Below are 27,289 nucleotides of genomic sequence, written 5' to 3'. Positions count from 1 at the left end.
TGTGCAAAGAAAACAGACATTTCCCGCATTTAAAAGACAGTTTTCCCTTTGAAACTTTAAAATCGATTTTCTCAAAAACTATAAGCTCTTTTTGCTAAAAATTTTTTCCTCTTGTACCCACTCCCAAGGTGCACATACCCTGTAAATTTGGGGTATGTAGCATATAAGGAGGCTTTACAAAGCACGAAAGTTCGGGTCCCCATTGACTTCCATTATGTTTGGAGATCGGCCATGTTCGGCCCGAACCCGAACATCTAGATGTTCGCCCAACACTACACGTGACCCGTTCGGCCAATCACAGCGCTAGCCGAACGTTCGGGTAACGTTCGGCCATGCGCTCTTAGTTCGGCCATATGGCCGAACAGTTTGGCCGAACACCATCAGGTGTTCGGCCGAACCCGAACATCACCCGAACAGGGTGATGTTCTGCAGAACCCGAACAGTGGCGAACACTGTTCGCCCAACACTAACTGAGGGCAATCCTGAAAGCCATGAAACCTTTATGGGTTTTTGATGAGTTTTTCAAGCCTTAGACAAGCATTTTCATAGGAATACATCAGGCTTCATCACGAACGCTCTAGGCAGGCATTTTTTCAAAAGTAGGAAAAGCACATCTATCACATGATTTGCATGATGAAAACGCATGGCATTCAGAAGGCGCACTTCTGAAGTTTCAAGCCTTAAAATGCAGACTTAATATTTGACATATTTGAAAAGTACAGTAAAACCTTGGATTGACGGTAACTTGGTTTAAGAGCGCTTTGCAATACAAGCAAAAAATTTGGTAAAATTTTGACTTGATATACAAGCAACATCTTGATATACAAGCAAAAACAGTCACGTCATCACAAATGAGCCGATAGTTCTCTCCCTGTGGCGTTGCAGGATAGTACTTAATTGTGCTTAATCAGAGTGTACGGACTGTGCAAAGTCACATTTCCATGAAAACCTCAAAAGTAACTGTCATTGGATAAGTTCCTTGGTAAAACTACACACACAAAAAATAATGGCACTCATTGATGGCAATGATTCTGTTAGTTATAGTGAAAGTCTTGTTTACATTTTTAATTTATACTATTTTACCATAACTGTTTTTGATTGTGGAACGTATTAACTGGGTTTCCATTTAACCACTTGAGGACCCACCCTTTACCCCCCCTTAAGGACCAGCGCTGTTGTAGCTGATCTGTGCTGGGTGGGCTCTGCAGCCCCCAGCACAGATCAGCGTGCAGGCAGAGCGACCAGATCGCCCCCCTTTTTTCCCCACTAGGGGGATGATGTGCTGGGGGGGTCTGATCGCTCCTGCCTGCCGGGTGTTACGGGGGGGGCACCTCAAAGTCCCCCTCCGCGGCGAAATCCTCCCCCTCCCTCTCCTACCTGGCCCCCCCTGGTAAGCCGGGCTGCACAGGACGCTATCCGTCCTGTGCAGCCAGTGACGGGACGTCCCCTGTCACATGGCGGCGATCCCCGGCCGCTGATTGGCCAGGGATCGCCGATCTGCAGCAGCGCCGTACAAATGTAAACAAAGCGGATTATTTCCGCTTGTGTTTACATTTAGCCTGCGAGCCGCCATCGGCGGCCCGCAGGCTATTCACGGAGCCCCCCGCCGTGAATTGACAGGAAGCAGCCGCTCGCACGAGCGGCTGCTTCCTGATTAATCAGCCTGCAGCTGGCGACGCAATACTGCGTCGCTGGTCCTGCAGCTGCCACTTTGCCGACGCGCGTTATGAGTGCGCGGTCGGCAAGTGGTTAATCTTATGGGGAAATTTGCTTTGGATTACAAGCATGTTTCCAGAACAAATTATGCTCACAAACCAAGGTTCATTGTATGATGGTTTACATGAAATACAAGGTGCTTGATATTTTATAAAAAATTATATAAATACTTAGGGAAGTATGTGCGGCTCAATGAAAGGGCTACATTGCTAAGGGCTGCAGGGTATAAGTGCAAGATACGTATCAAGATGAGATATCCTACTGGGTTCTACAACTAAAAAGGGCTGGGGAATTGGAAATGAGATTTGTAATGGTGCACAATTGTCAGACTCACAAGACTTCAGCCTTGAGTGGATCTACACAACTCACCTTGCAGGTAGGTTCATTGTATGTCTCATTACATTATAATTTTTGCTGATGTGTAAAAAACATGCAGGATCAGGATACATGCCCTCTACCAAGGGTGCAGTTCAATCCCAAAAAGCCGCCACTTACCAACTAAACCTTTTTTAGGTTGGCCACACAGACAGATCTAATTAATTATTTATTTTATTTGCAGTATCTAACTTTTCAGCCTATCAGGATGACTACAGGCGTCCAGATAGGCACTGCTTAACCACTTGAGAACTGCAGTGATTAACCCTCCTAAAGATCAGGCACATTATTGTGAAAATGGCCACTGCAGCTTTAAGGCCAAGCTGCCGGGCCGCACAACACAGCACACAAGTGATTCCCCCCCCCTTTTCCCTCCACCAACAGGGCTCTCTGTTGGTGGGGTCTGATCGCCCCCTGGATGTTTATTTGTTGTTAGATAAATGTTTATTTTTTAAATAAATTTTGCTGTTTTTTATATCTGTTTATATTCCCCCCTCCCTCCCTTTCCCCGCTGGCCAATCCTCGTGATCAGCTGTCATAGACTTCAGCCTATGACAGCCGATCACCGCCAATAGTCAGGAGGGGACAGCCGTGTCACACGGCTGTCCCCAGTACAGTGCTGCTGCTGATCGCAGCGCTGTACAAGTAAATAGACGGCGATCACGCCGTCTAACAGGCTCCCGAGTGGCTATTGTCGCTCGGAGACTGAAGAGGGGGCGGAGCTCCACCCTCCGAGCATGAGATGCGCGTGCAGCGTGCACGCGATCTCATGCAAATTAGAGCCCAAGGACTTGACGCCAATTGGCATTAGGCGGTCCTGGGGCTGCCGCCGCGACCACGCCCATTGGCATGGTGCGGTCGTTAAGTAGTTAAAGAGGAACTCCAGTGAAAATAATGTAATAAAAAAGTGATTATTTTTACAATAATTATGTATAAATGATTTAGTCAGTGTTTGCCCATTGTAAAAGCTTTCCTCTACCAGATTTACATTCTGACATTTATCACATGGTGACATGTTTACTGCTGGCAGGTGATGTCAGTGGAAGTAGCTGCTGCTTGCTTTTTTGGCAGTTGGAAACAGCTCTAAACAGCTATTTCCCACAATGCACAAGGCATTAAGGTAAAACGGCCTGAAGGCTGAAGTGGTTAAAAATAGATTGTTTACAAATAAATGTAAACAAAAAAAACCTTTCTCTGTACACTCTCCAATACAATGTTACAATATACATACAAAACAATGAGGTTTTTGTTGGACAAGGTCTTCATTCAAATGCATACAAAACAATACATAATCCTGGTTAAAAAAATAGCATTTACTATGTCAGTTTAAAACATACAAGTCCAGTATATCCACGCTGACATTTCAAATCTAAAAACAATCTAACTCCTAGATTCATCCCATATTTTCCTTCAACCTAACGTATGGTGTGCAAGCTGCAAAATGTACCTTAGACTGAAAGGACAGCTGAAGTGAGAGAGATATAGAGGCTGACATATCTCTTTCCTTTTACACAATACCAGTTGTCTGGCATCTTGCTGATCATTCTGGCATCAGTAGAGTCTGAATCACATAGTCAACCATCTATCGGCATGGTTGTCTAGGGTCTATGGCTAAACGTATTAGAGGGAACGGATTAGTAGGAGAGCCGGGCAATTTGCATTGTTTAAAAGGCAATACATATGGCAGACTCAATTTCCCTCTCACTTCAGGTGGGATTTACCTAAGAGTAAGATTGTTTTTAAATGGGAACTGTAAATCTGGATATAATGGACTTTTACCTTTTATGCTAGGTACACATGTTGCGATTTCCCGCTCGATTTGCGGGATCGATTCGATTATTTCCAACATGTTCGATCGTGTTTCTATGGATACAGCCGTCGATTTTGCATATTAAAGGGAAGGTTCAGGGAGGGGATTAAAAAAATAAAAATAAATTTCCACTTACCTGGGGCTTCCTCCAGCCCGTGGCAGGCAGGAGGTGCCCTCGCCGCCGCTCCGCAGGTTCCCGGTGGTCTCCGGTGCCCGACCCGACCTGGCCAGGCCGGCTGCCAGGTCGGGCTCCTCTGCGCTCCATTTCCTGGGACTTCTGCGTCCCACGACGGCGCGATGACGTCATCGGACGTCCGCCGGGCTGTACTGCGCATGCGCAGTAGTTCTGCGCATGCGCAGTACAGCCCGGCGGACGTCCGATGACGTCATCGCGCCGTCGTGGGACGCAGAAGTCCCAGGAAATGGAGCGCAGAGGAGCCCGACCTGGCAGCCGGCCTGGCCAGGTCGGGTCGGGCACCGGAGACCACCAGGAGCCTGCGGAGCGGCGGCGAGGGCACCTCCTGCCTGCCACGGGCTGGAGGAAGCCCCAGGTAAGTGGAAATTTATTTTTATTTTTTGAATCCCCTCCCTGAACCTTCCCTTTAAGTATGCAAAATCGACGGCTGTATCCATCGAAACACGATCAAACATGTTGGAAATAATCGAATCGATCCCATCGATCCCTCAAATCGAGCGGGAAATCGCAATGTGTGTACCCAGCATTAAACTGATGAAGTAAAGGTTATTTTTTACCAATATTATGTATTCTTTTGTACAGACATGAAAGAAGACTGCGTTCAGGTAATGTGCGGAATCGGTTGAGTTTATATTATTTAATTTTCAACCTCCCTGATGTTATAATTATTTCCAGATAGGGTCTAAAAGCGGTGGAGTTTTTTTCACAAGCTTTTAGAGCCTAAAAACAAGGAAAAAATATACCACAGAGATCTGCAGCAGGTCCTACATATAACTCATTCAGGCATGACATTACCGCTCTGAGCTGCGGATTTCCGTCCCGAGTCTGATTTGGGATTACAATTTAGGAGGTTAATCTGTGGCAACAAAACATAACACTTGATCTTTACCCTCGGGACACTGCCAATGCACTTAGTGAGCAGCACTGCGAATACCACAGCGTAAAGAATATGTAGGAAGACAGTGTTCCTATTCTAAAATTGATCTCCAGTGGCAGGATGCTTAGCACATGACAGGAATGCAAGTTTAAAATTCAGTCCCCGCACCCACCACTAGTGCTGACACTTTGCTGATTTTATATGGACCTGGAACTACAAAAAAAGATGCATCAACATTTCAAAGTACCGTGCTGAAAGTGATTCTTTTTGCTTATGTGTGCCTGAAAGAACAGAAGCCCTGGGTGGGTGGCGAGGCATTTTTGAGTGCTCTTCAGGGATCATTTATCAATTCTGGTTTCAGTGTGCCTCTACTCTACAGACATAGGTCAGTGTTTTCCTAGTCTCCTATTGCATTATTTAAGCTTCATAGTGCTCATTTTGAATCATACTTGCTTTTGTGCCATTATCCTTCCACCTAAGTGAAGAAGACTAATAAAACCTAAATATCCTGAAACTCTCCATACCACCTGATTTATCCTGATAATAACCACCAAATCCTTAAACCAATTCTCACACTTTCTTGAACCCCTGTACTTAGCCTAATTGGTAAAACCCTATCCTTGCACCTCTGCTTTCTCCTGTCAGCATTCCTAACATTTACACTGCCATTTCACCTACACTGACATTTCATTATCATGTAGTGACTAAATAATCTGCCAGTGATAGGTTAAACCAAACTGTGCCTTTCTGCAGTAATTAAAGTGAGAAATACCTGTTTCACACCTGCTTCCAGAAAATCCTGGTGGGCATTTGCATGTATAAGAGTTGATGCCATCTATGCACTTAGCCTGGTTGAGGCAGGGGTTGGATTCACATTCATCCACGTTAATTGCACAGAACTGTCCGATGAAACCATTTGCACAATGGCACCTAAAAACATTTGTAAAAATAAAAATGAAATCATATATATATATATACATATACATATATATATATATATATATATATATATATATATATATATATATATACATACCTGATCTTCTCAAAAAATTAGCATATTGTGATAAAGTTCATTATTTTCTGTAATGTACTGATAAACATTAGGGCCGGTTCACACTTGCGGTTCTCTGCCAAACGGACCGGATGACCTGACCGGATCTGGACCGGATCCGGACCGGATCCGGATCGGAACCGTATGGTTCTGATCCGGATCCGATCCGGATCCGGTCAGTTTGCATCAGGTGTTCATCAGGATGCGATCCGGATCCGTTTGGCAAAAGATAGTAGAAAAGGAATAAAAATGTTGGGGTCTGGGAGGTCAGCAGAAGGTGGACCTGTGGAATCAGGCCCTCCGCTGTTTAGCACTCACCTCCACCTCCGACATACTGCCAACATCTCCAGCACGTTAAAAATCACTGCTGCTCCACTCCAAAATGCTTGCCCATGTGTCCCCATCCAAAATCGCCGCTTCAATACGCATAGGAAGTGGGGTAGAACATCCGGATTTTTAGCCAGTGTGTTGTGCGCTCTCCGGTTCTCATAGCTTTGTATTGGCCGGATGGTGCAGTCCGGCTCCGCCCCGGATACGGCTGCCGGAGGAGCCGTACCAAAAAATAGCGCATGTTGGAACGGACGCCGGAGTCCGGATCCGGCCCAGATCCGGTCCGGCTCCGGTCCGGCAGAACGGACGCATGTGAACGGACGCATAGGCTTTCATTGCTATGCCGTGCGTCCGTTCCGTCCGTTCTGCAAGCGGTCCGGCTCCGGCACGGCGATTCCGGATGGCCACCGCTAATGTGAACCGGGCCTAAGACTTTCATATATTTTAGATTCAAATACACACAACTGAAGTAGTTTAAGCCTTTTATTGTTATAATATTGATGATTTTGGCATACAGCTCATGAAAACCCAAATTTCCTATCTCAAAAAATTAGCATATTTCATCCGACCAATAAAAGGAAAGTGTTTTTAAAACAAAAAAAGTCAACCTTCAAATAATTATGTTCAGTTATGCACTCAATACTTGGTCGTGAATCCTTTTGCAGAAATGACTGCTTCAATGCGGCGTGGCATGGAGGCACTCAGCCTGTGGCACTGCTCAGGTGTTATGGAGGCCCAGGATGCTTCGATAGCAGCCTTAAGCTCATCCAGAGTGTTAGGTCTTGCGTCTCTCAACTTTCTCTTCACAATATCCCACAGATTCTCTATGGGGTTCAGGTCAGGAGAGTTGGCAGGCCAATTGAGCACAGTAATACCATGGTCAGTAAACCATTTACCAGTGGTTTTGGCACTGTGAGCATGTGCCAGGTCGTACTGAAAAATGAAATCTTCATCTCCATAAAGCTTTTCAGCAGATGGAAGCATGAACCCACTTTTGACTCAGAAACGGGCAGAAGCGCCTGACCTGGGCTACAGAGAAGCAGCACTGGACTGTTGCTCAGTGGTCCAAAGTGAATGAAATCAACTTTTACATGCCATTCGGAAATCAAGGTGCCAGAGTCTGGAGGAAGACTGGGGACTCGGGGAGAGGAAAATGCCAAAATGCCTGAAGTCCAGTGTCAAGTACCCACAGTCAGTGATGGTCTGGGGTGCCATATCAGCTGCTGGTGTTGGTCCACTGTGTTTTATCAAGGGCAGGGTCAATGCAGCTAGCTATCAGGAGATTTTGGAGCACTTCATGCTTCCATCTCCTGAAAAGCTTTATGGAGATGAAGATTTCAATTTTCAGCATGACCTGGCACCTGCTCACAGTGCCAAAACCACTGGTAAATGGTTTACTGACCATGGTATTACTGTGCTCAATTGGCCTGCCAACTCTCCTAACCTAAACCCCATAGAGAATCTGTGGGATATTGTGAAGAGAAAGTTGAGAGACGCAAGACCTAACACTCTGGATGAGCTTAGGGCTGCTATCAAAGCATCCTGGGCCTCCATAACACCTGAGCAGTGCCACAGGCTGATTGCCTCCATGCCACGCCGCATTGAAGCAGTCACTTCTGCAAAAGGATTCCCGACCAAGTATTGAGTGCATAACTGAACATAATTATTTGAAGGTTGCCTTTTTTTGTTTTAAAAACACTTTTCTTTTATTGGTCGGATGAAATATGCAAATTTTTTGAGATAGGAATTTGGGGTTTTCATGAGCTGTATGTCAAAATCATCAATATTAAAACAATAAAAGGCTTGAACTACTTCAGTTGTGTGTATTTGAATCTAAAATATATGAAAGTCTAATGTTTATCAGTACATTACAGAAAATAATGAACTCTATCACAATATGCTAATTTTTTGAGAAGATCCTGTGTGTATATATATATATATATATATATATATATATATAATCTATGCATTATACATAGTTTTTGATAATCTGATCGGAAAATGAGTCAGAATGTGTGTATGTGTGAAAAACGATTAGGCCACAGCCCAGTGTTTCTCAAACCTGTCCTTGTGACCCCCATCAGTGCATGTTTTGCAGGCAACCTCACCTATGAATTTCCAAAACTGACTGTAAGCTCACACTTCTTTGCTGTCCTGAGTCTGCAATCTCTCTGGGGTATGGACTCCATTTTTCTGTATGACTAAGTAGGTGCACAACAGCCGCACAGGCTTCATAACTCCCATTTTTGATTGACTCAGTTAGGAAAGCTATGGAATGGCTATGTTTTGTATACAGAGAAATAATGGAAGCAAGGAAGTGACAGGACCATCTCAGCTTTAAAAGATACAAGAGCCAAAGGACTCTGGTAAAAATGGAATGTGCAGTGGGTAGAGGGTTAAAAGCAAATACCGCGCCTTCCATTCCCCTTCATCACTCGCTGCTCTCCGACAATCAGTGCCATCCTCCCAGGCGACTTCAACGACTCTGGTGGTGACCTCAAACACGGACATACTGCACCGCGCATGCACAATATGTTTATTCTGCTCCGCTGTGGCCACGGAGTGATGTCACAGGACAGGAGCACACTCTCTCCCACCGCTCCTGCATCCAAACGCTTGCAGTATGTCCATTCTGCTCCACTGTGGCCACGCAGTGATGTCACAGGGCAGGAGCGCACTCGCTCCCACTGCTCCTGCATCCAGATGCTTGCAGTATGTCCATTCTGCTCCACTGTGGCCACGCAGTGATGTCACAGGACTGGAACACACTCGCTCCCACCGCTCCTGCATCCAGATGCTTGCAGTATGTCCATTCTGCTCCACTGTGGCCACACAGTGATGTCACAGGACAGTAGCGCACTCACTCCCACCGCTCCTGCATCCCGACATGTGAACTATGTCCATTCTGCTCCACTGTGGTCACGCATTAATGTCACAGGACAGAAGCGCACTTACTCCCCCCGCTCCTGCGTTCAACATCAATCGTGCTCCTGTCCTGTAACATTACTGCGCAGCTAGAGGGGAGCAGAATGAGCATACTGCGATGCGTGCAGGGCCGGATTTAAGCCAAGGCCACATAAGCCATGGCCTAGGGCACCACAGTATCAAGGGCGGGCAGCAGGCTATACTGGTGGGAAAAGCGGGGGAGGGGTGTGTGTGTGTGTCACCCGGCTACCAATACTGGAGGGAGGGAGTCATCAGGCTATCTATAAGGAATGGGGGTAGGGTCATCTGGCTTCTTATATTAAAGGGAAGGGTGGAGTGGTCATTGGACTACCTATATTAAAGGGAAGGGGGGTCATCAGGCTTTCTAAACTGGAGGGGGGGGTTATCTGGCTACCTATACTGGAAGTGGAGGAGGGGTTATCCTTCTGCCTATACTAGAGGGAAGGGTCATTGGGCTACCTGTACTGAGGGAGCGGTAATGTCATCTGGCTACCTATACTGGAGGGAGGGGAAAGGGTCATCTGGCTACCTATACTGAAGGGGGGCGGCTGCTGACAGGGGCCTTGGGCGGTAAAGAGTACAAATCCGGCCCTGGATGCGCGGCACAGTATGTGCGGGTTTGGAGTCGCAGGGTAGAACAGCAGTGATTGTAGGAGAACGGTGAGTGACAGAGGGGAACGGGAGGCACTGTAAATATTTGCTTTTAACCCACTGCCCATTCCGTTTTTACCAGAGCCCTTTGGCTCTGGTATCTTTAAGTATTTGAATTATTACAAGCTACAAGTTTTGGAAATATAAGTTTCTTTAACAAGTGCATTTTGTAAATACATTAATCAATGGTTATCAACACATTTCCCACAGAGATTGAGTGTTCCAGTGTACTATGTATATGTTTCACACTTTCGTATGGTGCTAAAGTCCTCTGGATAGCTGTTACTGCTGCTGATAACCTCCTGCAGGTGTGAAGACATTGGGGATTATGCATCTGTAGATAATGAATGCAAAACAGCTTTGATGGAGAAAAATTAAACCTGAGACAGGCTGTTCCAAGGAAGATAATTTTATATGACCTCCAATATTTAACAATATCTCACCGTAGCAGGTGGGAAAATCAATTCAATTTTCCAAAATGAAAAGGATTAAAGTAAATCAATAGACTTTAATAGGGGTAAATGGTGTGGCCACGGTTTTATATATATGGTGTATTAGTTACGAGTGGAACCTCACACAATATAGCCACGGCAAGACATTTTTGGGCTATTATTTGAGATTAGTCTCTGGGTATATATAAAATAGGAAAAATCTACCAAATGACCAGTTATTGCGTGATTAATCTTCTTTTCCCCTTCAAGTCTATGGAGGAAAGGAAAAGAGATTAAATGCTAATGCTTTCTGCTTCAAGATTAAACCGCTAACATAATGTAATTGTAAAAAAAAAATCTGTCACTAGGATGTGTGGCTTTACATCTCTTTTGTAGAAGCGTTCATAAGAGTGGAACTCCAAGGAGAAAAAACTATGAAATAATCTTTTTTCTTAGTTGCTGCTGTGCGAAAACGGCTATTTAGCCGCAAGATGAAATGGACACGCAGGTTCATCCCATTGTAGCTTGGTTACCGTTATGATTAACCTTCCAAATCGGCGCCGTGCCTGAATTTATCGGTTTTTATAACGGCTATGATTCAGCAAAGTCAGTTTTGTAAATTTCCAAGCCAAAAGATGAAATGAATGTTTTAGCCGTTGATGTACCTGCTCAAGTTGTATCGGGAGGGGTCGCAGCATAAGAGGAGAGCTGTGGCCGCAGATCGGTGGAGAGGGGGATATCCCCCCCCCCCTCACCTCGGGCTCTCCTCTTAGCGCTCCCCCTCCTGCAATCATTGGTGGTGCTCGTGGCAGCTGCAGCGGTGGCGGCAGGTAAGCTGAGCGCATACCTCCTTCTGGCCTCCGATCACTAAGAGCTTCATAGAACTTCCTGTTTACACAGCAAGTTCCATAAAGCACTTAGTGATAGGAGACCTCCGGCCAGAAGGAGGTATGTTAGGCTGACCAGGCGTCCTCCTTTGCCCGGACAGGTCCACTTTTTACGACCTGTCCGGGCCGTCCTCCCGGGATTTTGAAATGTCCGGGGGAAGGGTGAAGAGAGCTGAACACAGAGCAGAGGGAGCCCAGCTGCAGAAGAGCCGCTTTGTTCAGTGTGTGAGTCAGGAGCACACTGGGAAGGGGGGCAATCTCCCCCCAGACAGCCTTTCATTCAGTGATTTAGGGCAGGTCTGGTGTATTCAGGTTTGTTGTTGTAAGGTAATGTGAAACACTTGGCTAGCTGATAAAAGTGCAATTAGAGGGCAGGCAAGCTTGTAAATATACACAGCATGATGCAGAGCTTGCCTGGAGGGTCCATGGGCAAATATCTGTCTGGTCTCTATCCATTGTTCTAATGACTGCATGTGTGGATGAGGTGTTAAAAAAGTTGAAAAGTTTGTGACAGTCCCTAGACTCCAGGAGGGCTGCTTTCTGACTTGTGTGAGAGACTGGCAGCGCCTCCTGTTTCCTGCACTTCATCACAAACACCTTTGTTAGCTTAAATTAACCCCAAAGTGTTCAGTTAAATCACTGAGATATCCAGCTTTCAGTATGGGCAAATGAATGGCAAACGTTCAGTACAGCATGTATAACTTGTATTCTCAGCAGTTACAGTTTTAGGTTGAACAGAAGACCTACAGCCATCCAGTTCAGCCAGAATACTAAATCATTGTGCTTAACTAGCATGGTTTTTACAGTCTTCTCTAGAGTTCTCACCATGATTGTCATTTGTCACCTGCCTGTGTGATTTTATTGCATTTTGTGGGGAAATCTTCTGCGAATCTGATTGCATTTTGTGGTCGGCCGGCCCTCCACCACCATGTGTCTGGAAAAAAAAAACAGCCCTCCATGCCCACGAAGTTGGACAGCACACTGCTAAGGTCTTGTATATTTGGCCCCACCTATGACTACGCCCACATGCTGTTGTGATCGTCCTCTTTTTTGGAAATCAAAATATGGTCACCCTAAGGTATGTGCTCAGCGTGCCTGCCGCCGCCGCGGCTGCCACGAGCACCACCAATGATTGATTGCAGGAGGGGAGCGCTGAGAGGAGTTCCCGAGGTGAGGGAGGGGGAGGGAATTTCCCCCCTCCCCACCGATCTGCGGCCACAGCTCTCCTCTTATGCTGCGACTCCTCCTGCCCCCAAAAAGTCCCCGAGCGGGCCCTGGGGGGGCAGAATTTTTTCTTTGCAGGGGGGCCCCCGTGGGGCTTTGTAGGTACGCGTAACAAAATGTGAAAGACATTTAGTATACGGCTATTATACGGCTATCAACCGGCTATCAACCATTGAACGTTGCTGTTAGACATGAGCTTTGCAGCAACACACGCATCCATTTATAACTGCGGCCAGTATTCTCGTACCGGCTGCTGTGATCACCTGAACCCTAAATTTGCAGGATATGTTAAGGAGATCATTGGTAATAAGAGAAAAATTTTTTTTTCAAAAAGACCTTATAGTTTTTGAGAAAATCGATTTTAAAGTTTCGAAGGAAAAAAGTATACTTTTAAATGCGGTAAATGTCACTTTTAGTAGCAAACCTAACGGTAGTGTAATTTTACATGCATCAAACGAAAGCGCAATAAATTTCCTGACGGGGTTTCCAGGGGGTCTATACGCAGCCGCAGCGCTTTGGCTAGGGGTCGCTATACAGCTGCAATATGGCTGTATGAAGATCCCTGGCATTTTTTCCTATTTTCCCAATTTTTTTTTTATGTTTAGAGTGTGGGAATTTAGTAAAAAAAAATTATGTGGGGTCCCCCCTCCTGAAACTTTTTAACCCCTTGTCCCCATGCAGGCTGGGATAGCCAGATTGTGGAGCTCCGACCGATTGGGACTTCACACCCTGACTAAACTAGCTACAAAAATGGTCCCCTAATGCCGATTTTTATTCCGGGGTATATGTTGGGGGGGCCCCCCAGATTTATTTTGCCCTGGGGCCCAATTGTTGCTTAAACCGGCCCTGACTACAGGACGCCTGATGGCCTTCAACTACACAGCTGAGTGGTGAGAGCCTCAGTAAGGCGGAATTGTAGTCGCACTGTAGTTGCAGTACTGCTTACGTTTTGATGGATTTGCGCAAGAGTGGCAATATACTTCACCTGCTCACTGACTGGTGCTTAGTGGATATTTCAACTTTGAATATTAAGAGGAACTCTAGCTTGAAAAACTGGTCTCACACACAATAGTGATTATCCAGTGTTTTGTAAGATTTTTGAATAAAACTTGATGGTGGTTTTGAAGCAGAGCCTGATTCCACAATATTTTCATTTATAGTTTACTGCTATCGTCAGTCTCATGCTCCCTCACCCTGGTGAGGTATCCACAGCTGTTTATGCCAGTGAGTTCCAGGAACTTTTCTTCACTGTCATGCCTGCGTGTGCACACAAACACGCACACATGCACACACATGCCATAGCTCCCAAAAGTCCCTCTTTTAGAGGGACAGTCCCTCTCTGGAAACCCTGACTCTCTGTTCATTTTTCTTCCTCATTTGATCCTATTTCATGTACAGATATATGTAAATATATGTATTTCTCAATCTCTACTGGAAAACTGTCTTTAATATACTCTAAATGTTATTTATATCCTTTAAAGAACAAGTGACACCCATGCTAACCTACAAATAAAAAGACACATACAGTATATAAGTAGATAAATACTAGTTCTACTTACATAACAGATGTGTTGCACTGTCCACATTATGATTCCTGTAAATTTTATAAAGGAAAAGCAGAGAATCCTATTCTAGACAGTTTCCATCTTGGTTACCTTTGAATGAAGCTAATCCTGACTTAATTTCCTCCCTTACTCTTTTTTTCTCCTCTTTCTAATTGTGTATTTGTTACCCACCTTCCTCCCAGAGCCTTCAGACACTCCCACTGAGGTCTATATTAGGAAGTGCACTGTCTTATGTCATTAGAAGAAGGGGGAAATAAAGGGAAGGGATATTTATTATAGATAAAAAAGACCCCCCAGCATGCAACTGTTTTGCCAGCCGATGGCAATGGCTATTAAAGGGCCAGTGCTTCTAAGGTATATGATAACTCCAAACCATAACATCAGAAAAAGTTTTTAAAGTTTTGAATGCAGGATTAGCATCTTTATCACTTAATACACTCAGACCGCGTACATTTGAATTAGCCGCTTGTTGAATTGGGCGCGATTATCGTGCTTGTTATATAGCGGCTATATGTCTATAGCGGCTATATGTATGTATATGCTGTAATGGCGAAAGGAGCCTGAGCAGCAGCCGCAGGGAGAGCAGCCGACCTTGCCCTTCCTATATTGCGGCTATATGTGTATATATTTAGCGTGGGAAACATTATTAGGTTATCTCGCTGTAATGGAGGGGGGGAGCCACAGAGAGGGCAGCCCGACCTCTCCCTCCCCTTCTCTCCCCGCGCCGCCCTCCGTGCTCCGTTCTATGACTCAGAGTAATGCGCACCGACATAGGGAAGCGATGTAAATACCTACCTCACCTCCAATTGCCGCTCACTCGCCGCCGGTCTTCTCCTCTCTAGCTAGAGAGGAGAAGACCGGCGGCGAGTGAGCGGCAATTGGAGGTGAGGTAGGTATTTACACCTATGTCGGTGCGCATTACTCTGAGTCATAGAACAGAGCACGGAGGGCGGCGCGGGGAGAGAAGGGGAGGGAGAGGTCGGGCTGCCCTCTCTGTGGCTCCCCCCCTCCATTACAGCGAGATAACCTAATAATGTTTCCCACGCTAAATATATACACATATAGCCGCAATATACGTTATTTTACATTGCGCCCATACTTTGCAGTCTGCGCCGGCAAGGAGTGTTATAGCCGATAATTGCATTAAAAGAATAGCCGCGCCTAATTCATGCAGCGCTTTAATGGCCGTGTTCGCTCAGACCAGTTGCTGTTGAAATTTGTTTTTTATGGTGACAACCCCAGTTTAAAGTTATATATTCCTTATTATTACATGTTAATATGAAAGAAAATTAACCAGGATAGAAAGGACCAGTGTGGTTTGAATTATAAAACAACATATTTTTTAATGAAAGCTTTATGGTATGCGTGACTAGGGGTGTGTTGGGGTTGTGATTAAGCATGGTGCAGTGTATGTGGCCTAAGCATCCCTCTTTCTTATCATAAAATGATGGAAGGCATGCACACACACAGAAACACACACACCTGACACCCAAACCTCACAATGCTATAATGTAAAGGTAAACAAAGGTCATCACCTGAAACTGTTTAATCCATCAGTGCAGGATGCTCCATTCTTGCAGGGCCCGCTCTGACACTCATCAATGTTCTGTTCGCACACCTTGCCTGCGTACCCAGGAGGACAGAGACACTGGAAATCCCCCTTCAAGTCCTTACACTCACCGCTGTTCAAGCAGGGCTTTGACAAACACTCATCTATCTCTATTTCACAGCGTGTTCCTGAGAAAGAAATCAGCACATTTATAGTTAACAAGAAAGGCTAAAGTGTGAATCCGTTTCTTACATTCTAATTATTTCTTATCAAAATGCAATGATAGTTTTTAGCTGATGCTTCTCAAACTTGTCCACGAGGACCATTATCAGATAATATATTTCACATTTCTGAGCACCTACACATTTGTGTTAATTAATCGCAGAGTTTGAAGTGGAAGTTTAGTTACAGAATTGGAAAGTGCAGCTATTAAGGTGCCTAGGCTGAAATTCAATACCCCAATATTACATGTAACCACTTCTATCTTATTCAGCAGTTAGTGCTCAGAAAATTCTGTAATAAGTCCTGTTACGCTGTCTGACGCTAACTAGGACTTTCCACGCTTCTGAATGCAGCAGTTCAGAGGTATGTTCCTTAGGTTTGACAAAAAAATATATCCATAATCATCTTTGCAAGAGGGATAAGCTTGAGGTATTGTCACTTCCCACAACCTCCATAGAACTACCTATATCGATGAGGGGAGGGGGAGGGATGATCTATGCAAGAAACATGTCAATGGAGAGCTACATGAAATCAAGAAGAGAAATATACTGTGCAATGTCTCCATTTTACAGTAATAATACTATGCTATGCTTGATTTAGAAAGTTGTACTATTGAAAAAAAAAGAAAGTTAATTTGTATGAGCCATTCATCAAAAGTTCACCAAGCCATCAAAAATGATGATACGTTGTGCCATGCAACATGCACTCCAGTGAACCAGCACATAATATATCAATTGCCTACTGTAGGATCTTCAGAGTATCTGCCCTAGAATTGGTTACTGTCCATCTAGCAGATGAGATCTACCAGTTGGTTAAAATAAATGATAATTGTACACAAAAATTCTGGTACATGTACAACTGAGGAGAAAAGTGTACTGTATTTGCAAATAATGACAGTCATTACCGGTTCTCAATATAACAATAATAAAAAAATGCATAGTACTCGATTTACGGTAATAGTGAAGGAGTAGAAAGCTGCATGAGGACTAAAAAGAGGGCTGTAAATCACAAAAAAGCTCTATATAGAAAATAAATAAACTTGTGAGCACGTGGCGGCAAGGTGATGAGGTGATGAGGTCCATCACATAATTCAGCTAAATTTGTTGCATGCCTCAGACACCTCATGCGGACAAAATATATATGCTGAGGCATGGTTAGACTGGAAAAGGGAAGAAAAGGGTAGAAGTGGAAACTGAGCTAAGAGTGAAAACTGGGCAGGGAAGGAAAAGAATGAAGTAAGAGAAGTGTAGAGGAAGGAACCAAGAAGAGGGCCATAGAGCTGACTGAGGAATTGAGTGCTGCTGATCCATTTGTGTATTTCTAAACGTTCTAAATTGGGCCCAGGCCATGTGATTTTGATCCTGGGCTTACACAGATATTTGAGCTGCATTCATATGGGGCATATGTACTATTGTGTGGGTTAATCAGATATGCAAAATTAGTTTAACAAACATGTATACTGAAGAGCCCATTTAGATTTGCTTAGTGATTTCTTTCCTGAAGAGATGCCACCTGCCACTGTGCCTATGTAACTGAGTGACAGCTCAGCAGCTGTTCACATGATGAAAACTGTGCAGCTGAAGACAGTCACATGCAATGACTTGAAGTTGTGACATGGCACCACTGCCGCAACAGATGGGGTACATCCATTAAGTGTGAACAATGCTGAATGAGCAGTATGACCTAACACTCAGTACATATGAGCTTAGACCTGCAGCAATTCATCACAGTTGATAAAGGATTGACCAAAGAAAGCAAGACGCCAAGCTCCAGAACCACTGTTGTGCTTCTCTGCAGTTTAGGGAGGAGGATAAAGATTGGTAAGACTGGGAGAGCAAAGGAGAGTGAACAGAAGAAGAAGAAGGGAAAGAAGTTGAGGGAAGACGTACACCCTTGTAACTATGCCAGTGGCATAGAAATAGGGGATGCAGAGGTTGCCACCACTCCAGGGCCCTGTACCAGAGGGGCCCACTATGGGTCCTCCTTCATCCACTGTATTATTGTTTCATTGGTGCTATGCTAGTGATGAACATCTCTATATGTGCACTACTTAGTGGTGATCCTTAATAAACTGTCTCCTTACTCAGACACCTGACACCGCAGCTGTTCTTGGCAGGTTTTGGGGCTTCATATCAATAGAGTGGTTGTGGCCCCAAGCTACTTAGTTATTCCACTGATGCCTAATCCTGCTCTTATTAGTCACCTGACCCTAAAAGCTCGTACACACGTGACTGAAGCCAACGACGGGTCCGTCGGCACCTCCCGCTGGGCGGGTTTTCAGCAGACAGTACAGTGTGTGTACAGTCTGTCGGCGGACTGATAAGGCTGTTTCTGAGCGATCCGCCTGGCGGATCGTTCAGAAACAACCTTATCAGTCCGCCGACAGACTGTACACACGCTGTACTGTCTGCTGAAAACCCACCCAGCGGGAGGTGCCGACGGTCCCGTCGTTGGCTTCAGTCACACATGTGTACGAGCCTTAACTCTTTCTTTCCCTCAGCCGCCAGCCTCCTTAATTCCCTCCACATACTCCCATCAGCACACAAATCAATTGACACAAAAACTAATTGATAATAGGCCATTCTAGGACTTTTTCAGTACTGTCATGGATGATGCAAAATTGCTGCTAATGTAATGTAACGCAAATGTTAAAGGGATACTGTAGGGGGGTCGGGGGAAAATGAGTTGAAGTTACCCGGGGCTTCTAATGGTCCCCCGCAGACATCCTGTGCCTGCGTAGCCGCTCACTGATGCTCTGGCCCCGCCTCCGGTTCACTTCTGGAATTTCTGACTTTAAAGTCAGAAAACCACTGCGCCTGCATTGCCGTGTCCTCGCTCCCGCTGATGGAACCAGGAGCATACTGCGCAGACCAAAGACCATACTGGACTTGTGCAATACACTTCTGGTGACATCAGCGGGAGCGAGGACACGGCAACGCAGGCGCAGTGGTTTTCTGACTTTAAAGTCAGAAATTCCAGAAGTGAACTGGAGGCGGGGCCGGAGCATCGGTGAGTGGCTGCGCGGGCGCAGGATGTCTGCGGGGGACCATTAGAAGCCCCGGGTAACTTCAACTCATTTTCCCCCGACCCCCCTACAGTATCCCTTTAAGTGTGATATAATGTAAATGTAATTGCTTGTCCTCTGTTTTCTTCTTTCTCTCCTTGAGCTATATGTACTGTGCCAAAACCAATTCCGGGCACGACCTAGTCATGCTTGGCGAAATAAAGAATTCCTGATTCCTAATCCCTAAACCACTAATCTAGCCTACTACTAATCTGACCTATAGCCAAACAATGATCCCCTAGTCCAGTGATGGCTAACCTTGGCAATCCAGCTGTGACAAAACTACAAATTCCCTCATGCCTCTGCCTCCCCGAGTTATGCTTAGAGCTGTCAGAGTATTGCAATGCCTCATGGGACTTGTAGTTCCACCACAGCTGGAGTGCCAAGGTTAGCCATCACTGCCCTAGTCCTAACCTTGCCATCCCTTTCTAGCCTAAGAAATTGGCAATACTTTCCCATGGAAATGGATATTCCTGATAACTTGTGCCCAGTCAAAAAGCTTTCAAAATACTACTTCAAAATTACAATAAAGTATTTTCTATTGCTATAACCTGAAGCAGATAAATGTAATGTGGGCCAATCAGATACTGCACTGGCAGCTTCAAGTCACCTAGAGCTGACCTTGTACAATAAGATATGAAAACAGAGTCTATAAATAAATATTTTTTTGGACTTGTATGGAAACTATTACTGTGGTTAAACGGAGAAGGCAGGCAGTAGTGGCAGGCACTGATAACTGTACTGACATACACTGCTGTGTTACATACCAGTAAGCTGGATTCCCGGGACACAAATCAGCATTGCATTCACATGGGTCATAACTTTACATAAACACCACTCACTTCTGTCCAAGGTCACTTGATTCATATAATATCATTGAATAAATAGCATTCCAGCAGGGGTTACCACGAGATCATTACAGCTTTTTGTACAATATTGAGGATTAATGTTGAGAGCATACAATAGACATCTGCAGCGAGCTGTGGTGCTGAGAAAATTGGCATTTGCTGTATCTGCAGGTGTCTAAGCCAGAATGCTGAAGCTGGTTATATCTGTAAGATGCTATCATGTGTTTCCTCCTTTTTTTATTCCATGGATATTACAAAGGTTAACTCTTTTATGATTGTTTTATGAACGCTGCACCGCTGACATTCTATGAAATGCGCAGTACCTGTTTGGAAAGCAGAAACGTCAAATAAAAAATGCACGCTTCTTATAATTAATGTATAACATATTAGACAAGGTGACCTGGCTAATGTCGGGATCAGCGGTGTACCTTGGTCCAGAGCCATAACATATGCGCACCATTCTACTGTCATTACAGAAGGATCATAAAATGGTTGCATCCAATTAGTCAAAACAGACAAAGTTGACAGCAGATCTCAGGCTCTCAACTATTTTAAGCAATGCCAGTTCAATGTAGCATTAGAAATCACTTTCACTGTTGCTGTTACAAATATTTTATGTATTATTAAGAATTTCAGTGCTCCTGGATCTGTATTTTCAGAAGCCAAAACTAAAGCCAGGGAAATGACGGCTGGGATGATGTGCTATACTGTAGCAAGGCTGCGATAACTGGCACTCAATTTACCATTATACTAAACACTTTATTGATGATTGATTCATCTTGATTCACTCAATAAAAGTGACCTATTTGTTTGTGATATGGTTCTGGAACAGTCAGCACTGTTGTTATCTGATGCAGCCATTCATGAGCATATACCTATACAAATGGTGCGGACAAAAATAGTTTCAAAGACTGCCGGTAATAGAATATCAGTAAGATTACAGATATTCCACTACTTAACTTCTATAGTAAATATCAGTAATCATTACTGTTATATTACTATGACCTGACCAGGGGCGTAGCAATAGGGGTTGCAGAGGTAGTGACTGCATCGGGGCCCTTGGGCCAGAGGGGCCCCGAAGGGCCCTTCCTCAGCTACAGTATTAGCTCTGTATTGGTCCTGTGCTTATAATAATCACTTCTATAGATACTTTGAATAGTGGTAATTATTAACAAAGTGCTCCCCATCCCCTTCTTGCACCTCTGACACCGTAGTTGCCATTGGCAGATTTTGGTGTGCCGTATCAATTGTTATGTATAGAGTGCTTGGGGGGCCCCATTGTAAAACTTGCATCGGGGCCCACAGCTCCTTAGCTACGCCACTGGACCTGACCTAAGTGTACTCTAGCATTCATTATACAGTACCTGCTCCTAGCAACTGAGTCTCCTCCACTTCCTGGTTAGTTTACAGGTGCTCTGCAGCCAGCCATTCACCATGGGACTGAAGCTGCATGGGGACCTGCTGGCAGCAGACCACCTGCAAACTAACCAGGAAGTGGAGGGGACGTGAATGCTAGGAGCAGGTTATGTATAGCTACACATTCCTACTCTCACACTGAACCATCCCTCTACCTATACCTAATCCCAAGACCTCACCGATGCCTAACCTTCACCACTGCCCCACCCCCTTTGCTGCCTAACCTTAACCAACACCCTCTGGTACCTAACCCTTAAAGGGGTTATTTCGTGAAAAAAGTAGGCAGTTAAAAAATGTGACAGATGACAGGTTTTGGGCCAGTCCATCTTTTTAAGGAGGATTTTCAGGGCTTTCTTTGTTTTCAACAGCATTTCCTGAACAACAGTTGCAAAATCTAACTGACATAATAGTGTGCAAGTGATTAGGGAGGCCGGCTGGTATCTTGCTATTTTGGCAGTTAAACTGCTGTTCAGGAAATGCTGTTAAAAACAAAGAAAGCTCTGAGAATCCCCCTTAAAAAGATGGACTGGCCCAAAACCTGTCATCTGTCACATTTTTTAACTGCCTACTTTTTTCGCGAAAGAACCCCTTTAACCACCCCACCTAAACTTAACTATCCCTGTGCATAACGATAACCCCCTAAAGAACACCGTTGCTGCCATAGGCAGCAATAGCAAAATCCATGATTAGCGACTGTGAACAGTAATTATGGTGCTCAATACATTTTGAGTGTGTATGCTCCAGATATTTATCAGGCTGCTCATTGCTGCTAATCTCAGCTTTTACTATTAGTAGTTTAGGAGGTTAAGGTTAGGCACAGGGATAGTTAATTGTCAATTTTTTGTGCTGGATAAAAGTCTCAATCGTGCGTTCACTACAATTTTCAAGGTAAGCTAAGACTTGCCATTTATTTTACTATTGATTTCTATCTGTTATCCAGATTCTTTTGGGGCCCCTATCACATCATCTCACTATTCTAATAATTACAGTGTGCATGTAAATTTAAGGCAAATTGTATGCATCTTGGAAATAGACCAATAACAATCAGCAGACAGTGCATTTGAAGCTCCTAATCCCTGTCTCCGCATACATCATTTTAAATCAAGCTGGAATTATTTTCATTTCATTAAGCATCTCCACTGATCGGAGACTCCCATCTTCAGTTAGAGGGTGATTAGAGGCATTTTTTGGTACTTGGACATTAGGCCAAAATTTGGCTGCAATTAACCAGTTTCAGCCATGCTGTTGAGATAGAGTTGTAGACCCAAAGTGGCTAATGCAGCAGCACCTTAACATAGCAGCTAGTAGTTAACTGGTTAACTGTTAAAAAGCATGGGAGACAGTAAGATATTCTAGGACAGCCCAGGGCATTTTGCTGCATTTCTTACCCCTATGTCTGCAGAAGCCTTTTACATGAAAAGTCCACGTTGGGAGATTCAGCATTTTCACAAATGAGCTGAACAATGTACAGTGTTAAGCATCAATTTCATATAGAATTTACCTTACAGACACCATAATCCAATGTTTAATCATTTGGTAAAGGAGGGACATTCACTATCAAAAATTGCCAGATCTGTGTTCATTCCTGATTTCACTTCAGATTCTGACTTCATTAGCTTTTGTTTCAGTTATAAAGTGTTGAATGTTAAATTTGCTGTCAAGAACGCCCATTAAAATAGGCTATTCTGAGTATTGCCAAAGATTTGCTATGCAGACTTGTACTGAACAGTCATGGGAACTGCCTTATAACAACAGCTGGAAGAGAAAATTTGTGCAACTTGCCCCGCAGCAACCAATCAGATTCTACCTCTCCTAAAGGGACCGCACACTGAGAGGACTGTGGTATGTAACACTTGGCGGGCATTTCTGATTAACAGATGAGTATGTAGGCCAGGTGTTCAGACTGCATTGGCTGCATGCTAATGAATGGGTACGTTTATCATTTGAAGTTTGACAATACTGTCAAAAATGCCAAAATAAATTCATCCATAGCCATAAAAATGATGGGCAATACTGATGTAGGATAAGGCAACCATGTTATTCTTTTCTGCTGTCACAAGTCTTGTACGCAGAGAATACCTTGTAAAAAAATACCGGTAACTATAAATGATATTGTAATACACACTTCCTCCACAAGGTGTCCCAAAATATTGATCTTGCCTACTAAGGGCTTGATTTACTAAGCGGTGCTAACCTACTTAGCACGTCTAAAGTCTTTAGACGTGCTAACCAGGGTGCTAAGTAGGTCAGCACCGGATTTCTCAATCAGATCGCACGCAAAGTTTTGCGCGCAAAGTTTTACGTGCGCAACGTTCTATGCGCGCGCTAAGTCCCATAGGCTTTAATGGGCACTTTGCGCGGAGCGCCCTGCGCTCTGTGCAGTGCGCGCGCAAAACTTTGCCCGCGGTACTTTGCGCACGATCACTACTTCTCACATTTCAACTGAGTTTAGACGTGCTAAGGGCCAGTGCTAAAGTTAGCACCGTTTTGTAAATCGAGCCCTAAATGGCATACACAGCCCGGAAGACCAGACTAGTCATAATACTTAACCCTTGGGCTGCTCATAATGTGCATAAAGTACACCTGAACTGAGAGGGATATGGAGGCTCCATAAAATAATACCAAGTGCCTGGCAGTCCTGCTGATCTCTTTGGCTGTAGTAGTCTCTGAATCACACACCTGAAACAAGCATGTGGCTAATCCAGTGCAGTCAGAAACACGTACTGGCAGGTGCGTAACAATAAACCCTTCAAGGGTTGCAGCCGCAGGGGGGCCCAGAAGTCACAAGGGGCCCTGTGGGGGAGAGAAGTTTCTTTTCCCTGTCCGGAGAGACTGACAACAAAGGGCACGGAGAGAAAAAAACGTTCTGCTCTCTTCTAATGACTGCGTCTACTCAGCCACTGATAACAAATCATACAAAGTTTTGTAGACAAAGATTTGTAGACAGTCCCTATTCAGTGTGCGGCATGGTCTTGTGTACAGTGCCAAGCCCCCAACCTCTCTCTCCCTCCCCAAGTGCTGTGTACTGTAGTGATGCTGGAGGAGTCTGCAGAGCCAGTTCTGCTCCAACAGAGATGGACAGAGTGAGTGTAAGAAGTGGAGGCTGGGAGCACACTCGTGTGTAGGGTTTCTGTATGTGTTTTCTGCACACCATGTATGTCTATATGTGTGAAAACATGCACGTTTTATCAAAGAAGCTAATGTAATTGATAGAGAAAATGAGTGCAGTGCTTTACTGTCTGCTGTTTTTATATGCCTGGGGAAAACACATTCAGGCCTGAAACCCACTAGGAGCGATTTTCTGAGCGTTTTGCGATTTGAAAACTCTTGCTAATGTAATGCTATGGGTGTGATCCCACTTGAGCAATGTGGTTTTATAAAAATCCCCCATAGCATTGCATTAGCAAGAGCTTTTTCAAATTACTAGCGATTACAAATCGCTCCTAGTGGGTTTCTGGCCTCAAGTGTGCACTAGCCAATTGAGGAACATTGTTTCTCAGTTTACCTGTGCAGAAAGCGGGGGGAGGGGCCCCCTCCAAAGTCTCCCAGGGGGCCCAATGATTTCTAGTTACGCCTCAGCTTTACTGGTAATCTGCATGTTTAAACAGGGATAGGGTATTAGAGGCAGAGACTCAGCAGGGATGAGACAGGTAGTTTTGGCATGCGCTTGCAGCCGTACAATACCTGCTTTGAGTGCCGCTATAGACGTAATGTTATTACGGTTATAGCTGCACAGCAGGATTTTTAATGTACTTTGGGTGCCGTAATAGCTGGACCCCAAACTACATGCCCTTCCGAGTTGCCACAACTTGGAGGGTAATAGTATTTAACACCACCCAGAATTTGAGCTGGTATTCGGCTCACCCTGCCCCCAACTGACCGGGCGACAGAATAATACGTGCTGCAGCAGGACAGCCAGGCAATCTGCATTGTTTAAAAGGACATACATATGTCAGCGTCAATATCCCTCTTGGTTCAGGTGTGCTTTAAGGTTAGAATTATTGTGCAATACTGAAACAACACTGTGCTGATCAAACAGCATGCAAAACCACTGTACTGTAAACATGGCACCAGTGTCTAATCGACAGCCCTCTCAGATTAGGAGGGCAATATATTAACGTAATCCATGTAGTTATTCTGCACACCTCTATATTAAGTATTGAAGGCAATAAATGCATGAAACAAACCTGAATTTATTTAAAAGCCATCCACTATATAAAAAAATACGCTGCCTAATGTTTTTATAAGGCAATGGATCTCTTTTTGGGACAGCTCGTGTTCTTATACGTCTTTACAAACATATAGGAAACTAACATACCTTCCTTAGGAACAGGTAGCAGGATGGAGTCCAATAAACACTGTGCAGATGCAAACTCGCCTGACTTTATTTCAATCACAAACTGATACAACAGTGAACAGGGGCGTAGCAATAGGGGGTGCAGAGGTAGCGACCGCATCGGGGCCCTTGGGCCAGAGGGGCCCCAAAGGACCCTACCTCAACTACAGTATTAGCTCTCTATTGGTCCTGTGCTCATAATAATCACTTCTATAGATACTTTGAATAGTGGTAATCATTAACAAAGCTGTTCCCCACCCCCTTCTTGCACCTCTAACACTGTAGTTGCCATTGGCAGGTTTTGGTGCGCCGTATCTATTGTTATGTATAGAGTCCTTGGGGGGCCCCATTGTAAAACCTGCATCGGGGCCCACAGCTCCTTTGCTACGCCACTGACAGTGAATGCATGTCAGGCTTCTAGTTAGTCTTTAGTCACAGCTGAGATAAAAACTAACCATAGAAAGTATTTCAACAGCACAAAACACACCGACCTGGGACCGACCATCATTTAAAGAGGCATGAGTTAAATACACAAATGATACAGAATATATACAGTATATGTACTAATTTTAGCACCAGTTTGGGATAGAGGGTTAAGGTTGCTGTCCCAGGCTGCTGCCCCCTTCCTTTTAAATAGAAGTTGTCTTGTCATAATATCTTTATTTTGATTAAGGACCAGTAAGTCCGAAACATGTCAGTATTGTGCATGTGATGCCTAGCTTTGGATATGTCCGTTAATAAAGTGTTTACAGTAATCTTGGCATTGTATGTATGTATATATAGATAATAAGACCCCCAGAGAATTATCCACATCTCATACAGGAGGATAGGTCCACTGAGACCCTCGGGGGTAAGAGTACCCATCTGGAAAATGCAAAATGATTTGTGTCTTACATATCTGAGTATCTAAATGCTATATGGGGTCTGAGCTTATCCCCTAGGGGTCTCATTATCTATGTATGTACATTTTCTATAGGAGGGTCATTACCTATATTTATACATATTTTCTGTGTTTTTTTCTTTTTTGTTCCCTGTTCTCTTATACAATTTTTGTATTTAATTTGTGCCCCTTTAAACAATGCAGTCCCACCAAGGTGGGACTGCATTCAGCTACGGCTAAAGCCTGGTACATACATGCAATCACTGATCAATTTTACCACCTCCATGTAATATGATAGTTTTTACCTACACAATCTGTTCATAGTATTCAGAATCTGTTGGCCCTCATACTACATTGAAGTGGTAAAATTGGCCAAACATTGCCCAATCAAAATTTGATGTGTGTACCATACTTAAAGCGGGTCCGAGATGAAAAGCTAACTATAACAAGTAACTCGTCTATATATCTTATCTAAAGTTTAGATAGTTTACACAGCAAATCTGGCTGCATACGGCTTCAATAGTTTATGATGAGTTATTCCTGTGATACAATAAGAGTGGCCATGTTCTGTTTGTCATCATTACACAGGTAATCTGCAACTGCATCTCCACCCCTCAGCCTGTGAAAAATTAACTCCCCCTTCCCCTCTGCCTCTGAAATCTCTGGATAGTAACCTCCTCCTCATGCCCATACTGAGCTCCCATAAACCCTTGCTACATGGGTCTGAGTGTCTTGGCGTTTTTTGAGAAGCTGGCAAGGCTTGTATAGTTTATAGGGAATTAGAGTATTAAAACAAAAAAAGTATTTGGCTTAACCTCCCTGGCGGTAAGCCCGTGCTGAGCACGGGCTATGCCGCCGGGAGGCACTGCTCAGGCCCCGCTGGGCCGATTTGCATAATTTTTTTTTGCTATA

The 27,289-nt window shown here is 44.4% G+C and overlaps 1 protein-coding gene across 2 annotated transcripts in view; it reads right to left on the bottom strand.

The window, feature by feature from the left end:
• Positions 1-27,289, bottom strand: part of SVEP1 (sushi, von Willebrand factor type A, EGF and pentraxin domain containing 1) — a 456,592-nt gene that overhangs the window by 131,349 nt on the left and 297,954 nt on the right. For both annotated transcript variants that reach the window (XM_068234340.1, XM_068234341.1), the window contains 2 exons: positions 15,598-15,799; positions 5,747-5,904 (listed from right to left, as the gene is read on the bottom strand). In XM_068234340.1, coding sequence (XP_068090441.1) covers positions 5,747-5,904; positions 15,598-15,799 — 360 coding nt within the window. The remainder of the gene's footprint in view (positions 1-5,746; positions 5,905-15,597; positions 15,800-27,289) is intronic.

Source organism: Hyperolius riggenbachi, chromosome 1 (assembly GCF_040937935.1).
Source record: "Hyperolius riggenbachi isolate aHypRig1 chromosome 1, aHypRig1.pri, whole genome shotgun sequence".
NCBI classification, from domain to species: Eukaryota; Metazoa; Chordata; class Amphibia; order Anura; family Hyperoliidae; genus Hyperolius; species Hyperolius riggenbachi.
Note: the sequence above shows the minus strand (reverse complement) of the source record. Positions and strands in the feature narration are given on the sequence as shown.